Source organism: Puma concolor, chromosome B4 (assembly GCF_028749965.1).
Source record: "Puma concolor isolate L17-30 chromosome B4, mPumCon1.1.hap2, whole genome shotgun sequence".
Taxonomy (NCBI): domain Eukaryota; kingdom Metazoa; phylum Chordata; class Mammalia; order Carnivora; family Felidae; genus Puma; species Puma concolor.
The window spans coordinates 102,226,982-102,242,491 of record NC_141673.1 but is presented as its reverse complement, the minus strand read 5'-3'; the positions used below and the strand labels follow the sequence as shown (position 1 = coordinate 102,242,491).

Genomic DNA, 15,510 nt, shown 5'->3' with positions numbered 1-15,510 from the left:
ACGGCCCTGCTCCCGGGAGGTGCCAGCTCCAGGCTGCTAGCTCATGACAAAGACTGAGCATCCTGACGCACAGGAGAGCTCTGCAGGCCCCCATAGGCCCCCAGGAGAGGTGCTCGGGGGCTCCGGCTAATGAAGCTCCAGCCAGTGTTTGGCACCAACATGGCATCACAGGGGAGGGGCGCGAGGGGGAACCAGAGAAGATCAAGGACTGCCGGCCCTGAAGGAGGTGACAATTCCTTCTCAATCTTGTTGGGGTGACACACGGTAGGAGGCCACGTGGGTGCCCTATATGCTGGGGGAAGTCATCGGGTAACTGCGGTGACGGCAACTTGCTCATCCATTAGGAAAACTAGGTTAGATGCACGTGCAGAGCGCAAAGGATCCCAAAATACAGGGCCGAGAGGGAAAGTCAGGAATAGAATGAGCTGTAAAACAGGGTACCTCCTAGGTAAATTAAAAACATGTACAGTTTCAAGAAACCATCACAGCCAGCGGAGCCTAAGGAGGCAGGATACCTATAAGTAATGTGGCATCTGGGATGCGATCCGGCACAGAAAAAGGATAGGAGGTAGAAGCTAAATAAATCTGAATAGAGATTTTAGTTAATGATAGTATATCAATACTGGTTCATTAATTGTGATAAAGGTACCATATTAATGCAGGGGCACCTGGATGGCTCAGTCGGTTAAGTGTCGGCTCAAGTCATGATCTCACGGTCGTGAGATTGATCTCCATGCTGGGCGTGGAGTCTGCTTAAGATTTTTCCTCTCCCTCTCCCTCTCCCTCTCCCTCTCCCTCTCCCTCTTCCTCTCCCTTTCCCTCTCCCTCTCCTTCTCTCAAAAAAGAAAGAAAGAAAGAAAGAAAGAAAGAAAGAAAGAAAGAAAGAAAAGAAAAGAAAAGAAAAGAAAAGAAAGTACCGTATTAATATAGATGTTAATAGTAGAGGAAACTGGGTACGGAGTAGATGGAAACTCTCCGTCCAATTTTTCTGTAAATCTGAAACTGTTCTAAACAATAAAGTCCGCTTTTTAAATGAAAAACTTGCATAAAGCAAGAACAGCGCCAGGGCACTTGCTGGGATGAGCACTGGGTGTTGTATGGAAACCAATTTGACAATAAATTATATTTAACAAAAATAAAAAAAATTAAAACATTAAAAAAATTTAAAAGGCAAGAACAGCACCATCCACTCCCCCAGGAACATACTGCACTGGAACGACTGCCTGTGGAGGGAACAGGCAAGTATCAAGGCGGGCGTTCAAGTACATGACGCGAGGGTCCTCCCTGTACGCCAATGGTGATAATGTGCCACGACTGACAAGTGCCATTAACCTAACGCTTTGCATCAGAGGTCCCAAAACTAACAATGATTAATTTTCAGAAAAGAGAGAGAGAGAGAGAGACAAAACTGCAGGAGAGTAGGTCACAAAGGCCACATGAGTGGAGGGGGCTCTGGGTTGCTGAGTGACCTGGAGGGGTCTCGTGCGGCAAAAGAGTTAAACAGGCTTTGAAGCTGGGGTGGGGGGCCGGGGGTGTGGAGGTTGGCGCTTTGTGCTGGTTGCAGACCAGGGATGACCATCCAGGACACGCTCCATGCCCCCATCTAACACTGGTCAGTCCCAAGAGCTATTTCTGGGCCCTCCGAATTCCCAGCCAAAGCCAGGAAAACCTAAATGGAACCTGCTGGTGGGCAGCAAAGCTGGGCAGTGATAGAATAGTCGTAAGAGTTGCCAGGGCAGTTATATTCGAATTTCAGATCAGCCACAAATAATTTTTTTAGGATTAGGTATATCCCAAATATTGCATGGGACATACTTATACTAAAAACGGATTTGCTGTTGATCTGACATTCAAATGTAACTAGCCATCTTGAATCTGCTAAATCTGGCAACTCTAATTAATAACAGTAGTGACATGCACTATTACTGTCCTAAGTACTTAATTTACTTCTCTTGTTTTCCTCTTCAAACAACCTCCTGAAGAATACATCGCTACCCCCTTTTTACAGACATGGAAACTTGGACGCCAGACCTGGGATGTGAACATCTGTGCAAAGAGATCTTGAACATGATGCTGTGCCCCAACTAAGTGGCTGAACAAGGCCCAGGCCTCTGCTCCCTGACACCCAGAGACAGGTGTGTCCACAGTGGTGGTACCAAGCTCCTTGCATGGTCTTCAAAACACATTACCACCTGAAAAACCTTCCCACCAGACCCAATTCATCAAGTGAACTTTGGGTTTCAAAAAGGGAAAATCAAGGGAGCCCCAATGAGTCCTAAAAGAGTACAATCTTCCTGCATTGGTGGAAAGAACAAGGAGGGAAGCAGTTCCTACTTTGAGGGTCTAGATAGGCAGCACACATCAGCAGGGCAAGGGTCGGAGCCGAGCCGCATGCCATCCCTCCTGGAGACAGAGAAATGGATGAATGACCCCTGGCAGTCCTGTCCAGCTTGGGGACAGTATTAACTTGAGTGCTACAAAACAAGTTTCTAATGAGAATGGCACCCCACCCCTCAGCATGACTCATATTTAAAATAATACTAAGGAGCATTTATTGAGCACCTACTATGTATTGCACATTGTGCCAAATGTTTTCACTGCCCATCAATTGCTGGGGCATGTAAACCTACAGTCCAGCAGGGCATTTGCCTATTTTGCAGATGAGGAACCTGAGATACAGGGAGATCACTTATTTATTCAACTACATGACTTTACTGTTCAGACTCTGTCCTGAGTGCTGAGGATGCAGAAGTGAACCAAACAAGACCCCTGCCTTCATGAAGCTGGTTGGGGCGCAGATAAAAAAACAAATCTAGGGGCGCCTGGGTGGCGCAGTCGGTTAAGCGTCCGACTTCAGCCAGGTCACGATCTCGCGGTCCGTGAGTTCGAGCCCCGCGTCGGGCTCTGGGCTGATGGCTCAGAGCCTGGAGCCTGTTTCCGATTCTGTGTCTCCCTCTCTCTCTGCCCCTCCCCCGTTCATGCTCTGTCTCTCTCTGTCCCAAAAATAAATAAAAAAAACGTTGAAAAAAAAAATTTTTTTTAAAAATAAAAAAATAAAAAAAACAAATCTATTATGTTGTTTCAGGTAGCAGTGCCAAGTGTGATGAAGAAAAGTAAAGCATGGTCAAGGAACAGAGTGATAGGGTGGGAGTATTTTAGCTAGGATGGTCACGAAGATGTCTGGAAAGAGGTGACATTTAGGCAGAGGTCTGAAGTGAGGGACTGAGCATGCCCAGGTCTGCGGAGGGTGCCCAAGGCAGAGGGGACAATCAGTGCAAAGGCCCTGAGGTAAAGGTGACCGACACACAACCAAGATAATGCCAATGGGCTGGAGGAGGTACAAGAAGGTGGGAGGGGTAGAAGATGAGTTCAGAGGGGATGGTTAGGCCAAGTCATCTTTAAAGGATCACTGTGATATGAAGAAATGGATGGATGGATGGATCCAAGAATGGATGGTCGGATGGACAGATGGATATGTAGATAAATGGACTTCCATGGATTCCTTTAGGCTGCTACTGACCAGGGATGAGAATATATGTAGCTCACAAGTTGTAAAATATGTCCAATGTTCAGTTTCCAATTAATCATCTCCCTCAGAGGGCCTCAGGCAAGCACATTTCCTTAGTGAAGTATATGCCCTAGAGAGGAATTTGATCCAAAGTTGCACAGGCAATCTGGGTCTTCATTCCAAGGAAACCATTTGAAGAAACCAAGGCAAGGCAGAAATGTCTTGCCTCCAATCTCTAGGCCAATGCCCACAGAACAGGCTGGACATCACCATCACTGCCTTCACCACCTGGGACTCCCCTAGGCAGAGGCACCAGCTATACCAATGCTCTTCCTCAAGTCTTTGAACAAGAAAATCTTGTATGCTCATCAGATTTAAAAAAAAAAAAAAAAAAAAAAAAAAAAAACCACGCCACCTGCCAGAACAAAGCCAACACTCCCGGCAGGTGACACTGGTCACCAGGGCCCCAGTCCTGCAAGGCCATCCCATCCCACGACCCTTTACCACCTGCTCAGCCTCACCTCCACATCCTTCTCGAGCTCGAGCCCGGCCTCCATCAGGTTGTGCTCAAACTCCTCCCGCTGTTCCTTCCTCTCCTCCTCCAGGGCATCAAGTGGTCCCAGTTCAATGTCACCATGGCCACCAGCACGAGGTTCCTTGCCCGTCTCCCCATTGGAGACAATCGCCAGTGAGGGGCCAGGGGAGCCATGGCCAGGGTGCACCCCGCGTTTCCGGTAATGGTAGGCGAGCACATAGTCAACCTTCCTCTGGTTGTCATGGAAGTGCATGCGGCTCAGACGGGCCTCCGAGGACACTGGCTCGTTGGCGTCCAGGTAGTTATTGATGACCTGGCCAGAGAGAACGGGACAGAGACAGAGAGGTCCAGTGAGGAGGAGTGAGAGATGGAGGAGGCTGACCCTGTGCTCTGGGCCCAGGGCGGTGGACTAGGAGGCAAGGCCCTCAGGCCCAGTGAAAGGACACAGCGGCCTAAATCCTTCCACCATACCCAACCCACTCAGCCCTCCACCCACATGTACACAGCCTGGACACCGATGCCTTCACTCCTGCCCTGGCATCCGTGCACACACGTATGCTCACATGCACAGACGACACGTGCAGCAGCAAAGCCCTGTGCTTCCGCACCTGCCTGCACACCAGAGCCATGAGCCACCCCTGCACACGCACACACAGCATCCACACACAGCACCTCTGCACCAGCTCTCCTGCACCCATCTGTGCACAAGTGCACTCTGGCACACGCAGCCCTCCACATGCACGGTAACACACCCACGCACACTCATCTCCTTGCAGATCCACCGGCCTGCCTACAAACGCATGCACGCTTACACACACAGATTACTCACTGGCAAGTTCTCTGGATCCATTGCAACAAGGGCCAGTTTCTTGTCACCCGGCCCACCCCAGCCCCACCCCACGGGGATTCACTCTACACTATGCCCCTTCACAGCCCCACATCCTCCTCCTCCTCCTCTGCAGCCACCAGTGGGGACAGCAGCAGGGGGACTGACTTCTGCTCCCGACCAGCCTGGAGGTGGGAGGTTGAGAGAAGAGGAGGGGAAAGAACAAGGCGGAGCAGGCGAGGGACCTGCCTCCCTCCCTTTGGGCGTCTCCCTGTTTATTACTGGTTTGGTACCCGCTGCCTCTGCAGCCACCTGGGAGGTCATCTGGGCAACCAGATGAAGCGCCAGCCACAGGGGAGAGCCTCAGAGCCACCACGGCAAAGGTCTGGTTCCTCAGACCTGTGAGGGGAGCCAAGGAGTCTGCAGACCAACAGGTGGGTTCACGTGGCCTCACACCTCCCTCTCCCTGTCCTCTGACCACAAGACTCCAGCATAGTCGGGACACTGTGCCACCATGACTTGGAGAGAGAGAGGAAAAGGCCCTAAGAAAAACCCTGGAGATCTCTCTCTTTCTCTCTCTCTCTCTCTCTCTCTCTCTCTCTCTCTCTCTCTCACACACACACACACACACACACACACACACACACACACACACACACACACCCCTGTCCCCCAGGTGGAGAGTGTCTCAGTCAAGAGGCTCCCTTTGGGCCCCCAACAGGGCCAGCCTTTACCCCACCCCAGCACTCACCGAGCTGCCACAGGAGCTCCCTCCACCGGAGGGCGGGCCAGAATCTCGGTCATGGTCGGAACTGCCCTGCGGACCCCGGGCTTGGGAACCGGGAACCTTGAGGTATTGCTGGCCACGTTTGGGGCCCTGGCCACCTCTGGCCACTGCCCGAGGGCTCAGCCGGCGTGGGGAGCCAGGGAGCAGGGGGATATCTGTGAGAGGAAGAGACAAAAGAGGCAAAGCAGCTTCAGGTGACAGAAAACCCAGGACACAGAGAAATTGAGGCACTGATGGGAGGGGAACTGGGATGTCCCTAAGAAAAAGGCCACATCTCCTCACAGCCTTGGTTAACCAGGGGGGAAGAGGGTCTCAGCCGCTATATACACACGCATGCACACACGCACGCACACTGGGCATGGAGCCACCAGCAGGAGCCCCTTCAGATGATGGGTGTCATAACCTCTTATAATTCCCAAACAAGAGAAGGTGGCTCCGGCGAGCCAGGGTAAGTGGAGCACTCCTTGGAGAGACACCTTGAATTAATGCCAAAGTCTTGAGTTTGGGGGCCTCTCCCAGGGCAGCCAGGCAGCCCTCATGGCCCGAGGAGAGAGCAGAGAGGAAGACAGACCAACTGTGGGGCCCCTGAGGGCAGGGCCGGGCTCTGACAAAAGCACTGCCTCCAATGTCCTTGAGGGGTTCCCATGCACCTGCTGCCCCCACAGGGGCCTCGGAGCTCCACAGCCCCTTCTGGGCCCTCCCCAGAACAGTCCCCGAACAACCCACAGCGGGAGCAGCAGTGCTATTTCAGGGAACTTCCAGCTTCACCCCTGGAGGGAAAAGACCCAGGCTGCTGACAGAATTGCAGAATGTCACAACTGGAGGGGACTGAAGCATTAAACACTCCGCTTTGCACCAAAAAGCCCCAGGCCGGGGCCATGAGCTAGCTGCCAGGGCCTTGAGGCTGATGAGACTCGATCTGTCCCTGCGTCTGAGAAATACTCTCTCCAGCAAAGCAGCAAACCCAGTGCGCCTGGGCCTAACCCTGAGCTCTGCCACTTGCTCTGAGACTTCTCTGAGCCTGTTTCTTCAACTGCAACATGAGAATCCCACACTTGCAGGGTTGTAGTGAGAATCCAAAGCAGAGATGTACATGCGAAACACCCAGGGCAGTCATCAGCCCATGGGTGGGCAATAAAAGGTGCTTATTATAATTATTATTATTTTCATTTTGAGCTCCGTGTAAGAAGAAATCATACCATATACATCCAGCTCAGCCCTCAGCACCTACTGAATGAATGAAGGAACAAAAAGCAGCTGGAAGGAGAGCTTCTGATCAGTGACCAGCTTGTAGAGCAGCCCCTTAGGTGCCCAGCTCTCTGAAGGACAGTTCAGGAGCCCTAGGACACTTGGTCCCTACATTGGAAAATCTTATCATCTCTTTATGAGGACAGACCTGGCAGGTAGGAAGCACAATGAAGACCAGCAGAGGAAAGCTCTCATAATTTACTTCTACACTTGTGGGCTCTAGTCCGTATTGTGGAAGACCAGAAAGGCTAGAAGGCTTCCTGAGGAACTGAGCCTGAAGCTGGTCTCAAAGGGTGGACAGCTTCTGAAAGGCAGGAGAGAGAACACAGAAAAGCAACAGTGGGTATGCATGCTGGTAGAGCGACAGGGGGCAGTTCAAGACATCATGGGAGTGGATTCTCTCCTCGGTCCTTAGTCTCACCTCATCCCTTTCCCCCTGTGCCTTTCTGCATGCTTGCCTGCCATCTGGCCCAGGGCAGCATTGAGAACAGGGCTCTACAGCCCAGAGACGGCTTGAAAACCTTCAGATGCATGTCTAAGGAGCCCAAGACCATACTGATGTATAACTGGGCAGATGACAAAGGTGACGTTCACTCAAGCATCCTTGACAGCCATATTCATATTCACACCTGTGACTCAAGATAGCTCATATTCAGAGTCAGCCCAAAACTTTGGTCAAACCATTATCCGGGAGCCACGGTCTCCTGAAGGTACAACCTGGGGTTTGAGGCTGGCCTTCGGGGCCCCACCAGCCATCCCAGTAGCAACCTCTGCTTGCCTCTGACACATAGACCATGGCTGCATGAGGCCCTGCTTTCATGCCCACCTTTTCTCCCAACCAACGAGAACACAGCATATGGCTGAGTTGTTTCAGCTGCAAATGACATACCATGCAGTAACGACACAGAGGTGGAAAGATCCAAGAGAGCTGGCTTACACCATGAAACGAAGGCTGTGATGGCAGATGGGGGGAGGGGGTGGGGGGTGGGGGCTGGGATGTGAGCGATGTCTGGGCATCAGGAAGAATAGGGCAGGTGAACACGCTCCTCAGGAATCCTCTAAGAAGCTGAAAAAAGGTGAATTGGGGTTGATCCGAAGTAAAGGTCATCATACACAGCTTATGGAACGGAACATGATACTCATTTGAAAATAATCTTTCCTTCGTTGACCATTTACTTGGCTCTTGGTACATGCCGCCTTGCAAAACAGATCCCTGGGTGTTCAGGATTAGCTGCCTTCTTGGGTTATGGATGCCCTGAAGGGCATGGCTCACCCACCTCTGGATGCCCTGGATGGATTTTCACAAGGCTTAGACCTGGGGCCTCTTTTCTACACTCTTACCCTTGCCCTCTATCTGCTCCTATGCCCTCTATGCCCTCCTAGATACTCTATCTGCTCCTATGGCCTTAATGATCACCTACATCCCCATAACCCTCAACATTTTGCCTTTAACCCTTACTTTCTTCTAGCTTCTGATTCCACACATCCTCCCGCCTACCTGGCATCTCCACTTGGATGCTTCAGAGCTCCTTCAAAACCTCCACCTCCAAAACCAAACTTACAATCTGCTCTACAAGATGACTCTCTTCCAGGATTCCCTACGGCCATGAATGCCACCACTACGTTCAGTCCATACACCAGAAAGCTACAGGCAGCCTCCAGAGTCTTCTTCCCTCATGCCCCACAGCCAATGTGTCACCACTCCTATGAATTTTGCCCTGAAATATCTCCCAAATCCATCTGTTTTTCACCACCTCCATGACTACCACCCTAGCCCGAACTACCACACTTATTCAGCTGGATAACCCCAGCAGCCTCCCAATAGCGCCTACTCCATGCGCCCTTGTTCTCCCTCCTTCACCGTTCTCCAAAGGCAGCCAGGGGGTCCTTTCAAAATGTCGACCTCGCTATGACACCCACGTGTGTGGAGATTTCTGGTGCTTCCCACCACTCTCAAGCTGTGAGCCCCTGCACAGCCTGGCCCGCTCACGTCTCCACCTCATCTCTCCCCATGTCCCTCTGCGTTTCTGAGCTCTAGCCATACCACGCTGCTTGCAGTGTCTGGAATGCACCATACTCCCTCCCGGCCCAGGGTCTTACCCATGCTCCTCCCTCTGGCTACAATGTGCTTCTTCGTCTAGCTGTGGGCCACCTGCTATTTTGGCCATTAGGGACCCAGAAAATCAGAAGTAACACATTCCTGTCTCGAGAAGCTACTGATCAAGGTATAAGACAGAAATAGTCAGATACTACAGGCAAAGCTAGTTTGTTTCCACCTCAGACGTGACTTAAATTCCAGAAGCTGAGGTAGTGCAGGAAGGGCTTAGGGGACACACAGACACATGTAAAGTCAGCAGACGAAGGCCTCCAAGCTTTATCCAATGGACTCCACTGGTCAGCAGGGAACTACAGAGAGTGGGGCACTTATTGGCTGGTGTCACTGAATAAAGGTAACCTGTTGGTGGCAGCCCACTGATTGTCTAGTCAAAGGAACTCCTGTGCTCCGAGCTTCTGCCCAGATCTGACCACCCCCAAGTGACTCCCCCATATGGGACTAGCCCATTTTTCAACTAATCACACCCTCATAAACTTTCTGGAGCATTGGGGTGGGGAGAAAGAAAGGCCTTCCTCACCTAGTCAAAGTGTAACCAGATGAAAATGACCAGGGGCCTCCCGCTAAACATGGACAGAGGGCAACCCCAGCTTGGCACCAGACCCTGCCCACATCCATCTCTGTCCCAAGACATTCTCCCCCGCCACCTTCGGAGGGATCTTTTCGAATCACACCGCCCCACTCTCCCACTGGAAGCCTTCCAATGGCTCCCCACTGCTAGAGTAGAAAACCTTCACCATGAACTGAAAGGTGCTGCATCCATTCTCCAGCCTTGCCCTCACCCTCCTTCCCATTCCCCTCTTTGAGACTAGAGTCTTTCTAAATATTCTTATCTGCTCCATTTGCTAAGACGCTGAAGCACAGCGGCACCCAGGGCCATGGGATAAGGGGAGGGAGCTGCACTTGTTGAGGGTGAGGAGGAATCGAAGGGGAGGAGAGCAGTGTTCTAGTCTCGACCTGATGTTTGGAGGACCTGGAGCCTGTCTGAATGGTCCACGGCGGACAGTCTTTTGCAGTCCAGGAATAAGAAAGTCACTAAAAGGCAGGCTGTGATTTGGGACGACATGAGTGTCGCACAGGGGTGGGCTCTACAGACAACTGAGAAGTGCTAGGTCGACAGCCACACCCTTCTCCATCCCACTCTACAACCACCCCTCCCAGGACTAGCCAATGGCACTCCACTACACAATGAGCCCCACACTGAGCAGGAGGACCCCTGGTGCCTAGGCCTGGCATTGCCAGAATTTCAGAAAAATAATGTATTTTCTCTGCACATTTTACTTCCGTGATTGAGAGGAGGGTGTCATTACCATATCTTTCCCTCACAGGGTGAGTGTGATGATACGGTAAGAGAAGAGATTACAACTCCTTGGAAGTACGTGAGCTACAGAAACCTTAGGGATCTTTACCAAATCCTACTCTGGGGCTCAGGGCCTGCCCCCTTCATCTGCACCTGCCCACCCCGATTTCTCTGCTCCATTCCAGTCACTGTGCCCTAAGTCCCCAGAATTCCCCTTCTGTGCCACCCACCTGCCTGCTGACTACTCACCTCCTCCTGGAAGTTCTGGACTAGGCAGCTGTCTATCCCCCATGACTGCAACTTCCTTTCTCATCTGGGACCATCACACGCTTTCTAATCCTTTTTTTTAATGTTTATTTTGATTTTGAGAGAGAGAGAGCACAAGCAGGGGAGAGGCAGAGAGAGAGGGAGAGAGAATCCCAAGCAGGCTCCACACTGTCGGCACAGAGCCTGACGTGGGGCCCGAACTCGCAAACCATGAGATCACGACCTGAGCCAAAACCAAGAGTTGGACACTTAAACGACTGAACCACCCAGGCGCCCCTCTTATCCTTTAGAACCCACTATTTCAGGGGTGAACTCTGTCTCTTCTAGAAGGATCCAATTTCCACTACCCAGAAAGGCTGCAGGTACCTCAGGCTGTGCTATAGAAGCAGACAAAGAAGGAGCAGGATCAGAGATCTGCAGGGAAAAGAACAGAGACTATAGGCAGGGAGAGGCCCAAATCTCAATGAAAAAACAGGTATAGCTTGTTTTCGGGGTCCTCCCATGGCCTGCCCTTTCACACCCTACCCAAGGCCCCACCCAGCCATGGTCCCCATTCTGTGCTGCACTTTCTCACCCACCACCAGGGTCTTCCAACACCCATTCCCCCATTTAGCTCTTGGCTGTCTTGGCTGAGAAGCTAATACACTGCGAAGTACAGGGAGCCCTTGCTGGCATCCCGAGACAAGCGATACAAGGAAGGCATTCTGAAAACTCTCAGGGGCTCTGGAGATGCCGCTGGCCCTGCAGGGGTCCAGGGGCAGGGGTCTCACTGTGAGGAATACTCTCTAGTGGTGGGCACTGCTACCCCACGCTGGGTGAGGGGAGGGCTGCCACAGGGAGAGATCCGGACCCTTCGACTCATGCCTCAGCTCTCGGGCAGTTTGGCAAGAACCTTCAGGGTCACAGCCAAGGATCAGAGCAAGGAGGGGCCCCTGAGTTGGGGAGCCGGGCAGGAGCAGACTGTGGAGAGTCGGGTGGGGGGCTGGTGAGAAGAGCTCGGGCAGTAGCTGATGGCAGGAAAACTGGAGCAAAGGGACCCGGAGGCACAGTCAAGAGCAAGGCAGCAGCAGCCTGCACAGACGGGGAGCAGGAAGTGGGTTCAGCGGGCACGGAGGAGGGTGAGGTGAGTCACCGGGGCCCTAGGAGGTTTCCAGAGCCTCCAAGAAAGAATAGCAGGAGGTGGTTTCCTGTGGGAGCAGGACCTCCAGGCAGCACGGCTCTTCCTCGAAGCTTCCCTCATGGCGTTGTTACTGCCTCACTACTAACCACTGGCAGGGCAAGTGTGGGTGCCCCAAAAGACAGGGCCACCTGTCTCACCGGCCTTTCGGGGCCACTGCTTCCAGCAAAGCCAGATAGGCCAGGGCTGCCCTGAGTGGAGATGGCACATCCACGCTCTCCTAGGCCAGGGACAAGACTCCTGGTGGGCCTCAGAGAGACCTGGGCGCCTTCAGGACGCTCACCTGGACCCTCCCCAAGCATCCTGGGACAGATGGACTGCACTTCAGTTAGGGTCAACTTTTATGCTGAGGTCTTACTCTGTTTTCCTACATGAATCTGACAGGCAAAATCTGAGCCTCCACACTTAAAATCTGGACCTTGCAATGGCCCTGCTGTTCACCCTACTCTCTACCCCAGAGTTCCTGTTAAACAGTACCTTTCTGGGCCTCTGCATGTGGCCAGAGTAACAGAGGGATGATCTTCCAGTGCCCTCTCCCTCTTCGGCTCTGCTTATCTTGACTCAAAAACAGCCCTCTCTCTACCAATGCTCAAACATTCCCTTCCTAATGAAGATACAGCCCCAGTGTGGATCCTTACCTTGAACCTGGATAAGTAAGAGCTAACTGGCCTCCCTGCCACTAAGCTGGCTCCCTGCTGATCCTCAGGTCACAACCTGACCGAGTTACTCCCACTCAGGGGCTTTCATTCTTCTTAGATGAAAACCAAATTGTCTGATATGCACGCAGGGCCTTTCATGATCTGGGCCCTGCCTACCTAGCCGAATACCGTTTCATCTCCTAACATCCATCCATGGCCTGCTTACCCTTTCCAGCCTCCTGGCCCCATGCACACACCACAGGCCATGCTCCAACCACACCTGGCCGCTCTTGGGGAGTGGGGGAGCGTACATATATGCCATTGCTCACATCTCTATTCTTCTCAGACCATTTAACCTCCTGGGCACTGTGTAATACACTGGAAATAGAAGGCTTGCCCTAGATGCTCACAAAGAAGGCAGACTAATAAGGAGAACAGATTAATAAGGAGATTTCAGGAACAAGAGAAAAGCTGAGGCCGGAGTATAAACAAGGAACTACAGTAGCAGAAGCCCGCAGCTCTGCTTAGAGCCAGCAGGCCTCCCAGAGTACGTGACTTTTGAGGAGCATCTAGAAAAGACAAGTAGGCATCTTCCAATGGGCAAGGGAGGAAAGGAGATTCCAGGGAGAAGGGCAATTGTTTGTATGGTCCTTCGCAATCAGCTGCTGGGCTTGCCTGTTTCAGGTCATCAGCCTCCTGAGAACAAGGCATGCGTCCGCCTCGTGTTCCTCTTCCACCCACGTAGTCCCAATAGGTAGCCAGCTACGTGGCAGAACTCGGGGTGGGCAAAGAAAGGGCACTTCGGGCTTATAGTACACACTTTTTAACAGGGCCTACGAGGCCCCTTACTATCTTTCCTGCTAATATCAATCATCTCCTGCTAGTCACTCCTCCCTCCCTCCCACCTCCTTCTTCTATCTCCCTCCCTACCTCTCTGTCTCTCTGTCTCTGTCTCTCTCTCTCTCTCTCACACACACACACAGAATACACACACACATCAGAGAGAATAAACTACCAGCAGCTTCCAGAAGAAGGCGACCTGCTTTTTCTTACCCCTACTCTTTGATCTTTGGAATTGTTCTCCCTTTTGCCCCTAAACATCTCTCCTCAACCAAGACTACTTGGTAAGTCCCTTCCTGACATCTCTCAACACTTTAAAAAGGCCTTTTAACAAAGATCACTTATAGTCATTGCTCAGAGCCAGGATCCTACAAGTGAAGACCCAGGTCAAGAAAAGCAGCAGCATTTCAGGAAGCGCTTCCCTCAGGGGCAGAACCCAGGGACTGGGATCTGGATGAGTTCCTCAAATGAAACCTATTCATGGGCATCTCATCCTACACTGTGGTTGGTTGTGTGGCTGATGACATCAGGGATAATGTCATCATATAAGGGATAAGGGATAATGTCCCCCCCCCCCCCCATGTCAGGAGGAAGCAGCCAGTCTACAACGCAATTGATCAAAACTGCTCTGTTAGCTAATCATAACCTGTTTCGCAAGTATAATAACATGAAAAGAACATAACGATGCAATGGTGGGGAAAATGCAAGCCTTCCTCCAGCCCCTCCACACAGATGTGCTCACATGTGCTCACATACACACGCATGCACACATGCACACCACTTTATGAGGGTGACTGGCTCCTCTCCTGGTCATGCCTGGGGGAGTCCCACCTTGTCCCCCATCTTCCTCCACCGTCCACAAACATCTCCTACCTCTCATCTCTTCCTCCTGGTATAACCAAGATTGATGAGCTCTGCCTTATTCTGAGCTCTCCAAAGAAGGTGGGACAGATCTCTGCTGCCCAAAACAGACTGGCTCTGAGGCTAAAGCCTAAGACAGCTCCTGCAATCACAATGCCCTGCTCAGACTGCAGAGGCCTGTGGATCTGGATGAGATATGAGGGATACAGAGAGATTCAGCAGACAAGAGGAACATGGATGCGCCTCAGGATTTTATAAGATATCCCAAATACACATATAATCGATAGGAAATTGCTCAAAAGTTTTCTCTCCGCTACAGTGTGGTTAACTGAAATAAGTAAATTCATATCATATAGACAGCAAGCCTCATGTGCTCAGCGGTGCTCTTCCTGAGGACAGGAACAGTGCCCATCTTGTTCGCCCCTGTATGCTTAGCCCCAAACATGAGGACTGGCCCGTAATTGGCTTCGGGAGCAGGACAAGTGCCTTCCCACAGCTTGGGAAGGTGGAGCTCAACATCAAGCGTCAGCTAAGATGGTTAACACGAAGTAGAAGCTTAAAGAATTGTTCATGAACACATGTGAGACACTCCTAGGGACTCCCAGAATTGCCAGGTCAGACTTTTAAAAGGACTGGAGATCCAATAGTAATTAGTAGGGGAACAGCTTGAGAGACCCATTTGGTAATTTCTCATGACTCCACCTCTACTAGGCGGCTGTGGTGACCATGCCAAAGACAAACTGCTCTTCCTTAAAACTGGATGCGTCCTCATTTGACTATCAGTGAGGTTATGATCACCACATTCCAAAGGACAGAACCAGGAGGAGTGGTTCTGGAGAAGGAGAAATAGAAGCATACAAGAGCTGCTCTGTGGGGGAGGCAGAGATGGTTGTGGGAAGCCAGACTTAAAAAAAATATTAGCATTCAGGGGCACCTGGGTGGCTCAGTCGGTTGAGTGTCCAACTTCGGCTCAGGTCGTGATCTCACGGTTTGTGAGTTCGAACCCTGCATCAGGCTATGTGCTGACAGCTCAGAGCCTGGAGCCTGCTTCAGATTCTGTGTCTCCCTCTCTCTCTCTACTATCTTCCACTCACACTCTGTCTCTCTCTCTCAAAAATAAAATAAACATTAAAAAAATTTTTTTTAAATATTAGCATTCAGCAATTGGGAAAGATGAGGACCAGTGGAGACAGGGACCTCCTTCTCAACCCTGGGTACATATTAGAATCACCAAAAAAAAGTTAAAATATTGATGTCTGGGCCCCACCTCAAGATTTGGACTTAATTTGTCTGAGGTGCTCTATTGTGCCACCAGGGTTGAGATCGCTGGTCTATAGAATCAAAAGCGTAAACAGAGATCTAGTCGCAAGGTCCTGACGTATCAAAGAAAGGCACACTACCTAGACCGTA

At 51.4% G+C, this 15,510-nt stretch overlaps 1 protein-coding gene across 1 annotated transcript in view; it reads right to left on the bottom strand.

Moving 5' to 3' along the window:
- Window positions 1-15,510, bottom strand: part of ANO2 (anoctamin 2) — a 343,971-nt gene that overhangs the window by 315,688 nt on the left and 12,773 nt on the right. The window contains exons 2-3 of the mRNA XM_086714259.1: window positions 5,621-5,811; window positions 4,030-4,356 (exon numbers count right to left, since the gene is read on the bottom strand). Of these exons, the coding sequence (XP_086570385.1) occupies window positions 4,030-4,356; window positions 5,621-5,811 (518 nt within the window). The remainder of the gene's footprint in view (window positions 1-4,029; window positions 4,357-5,620; window positions 5,812-15,510) is intronic.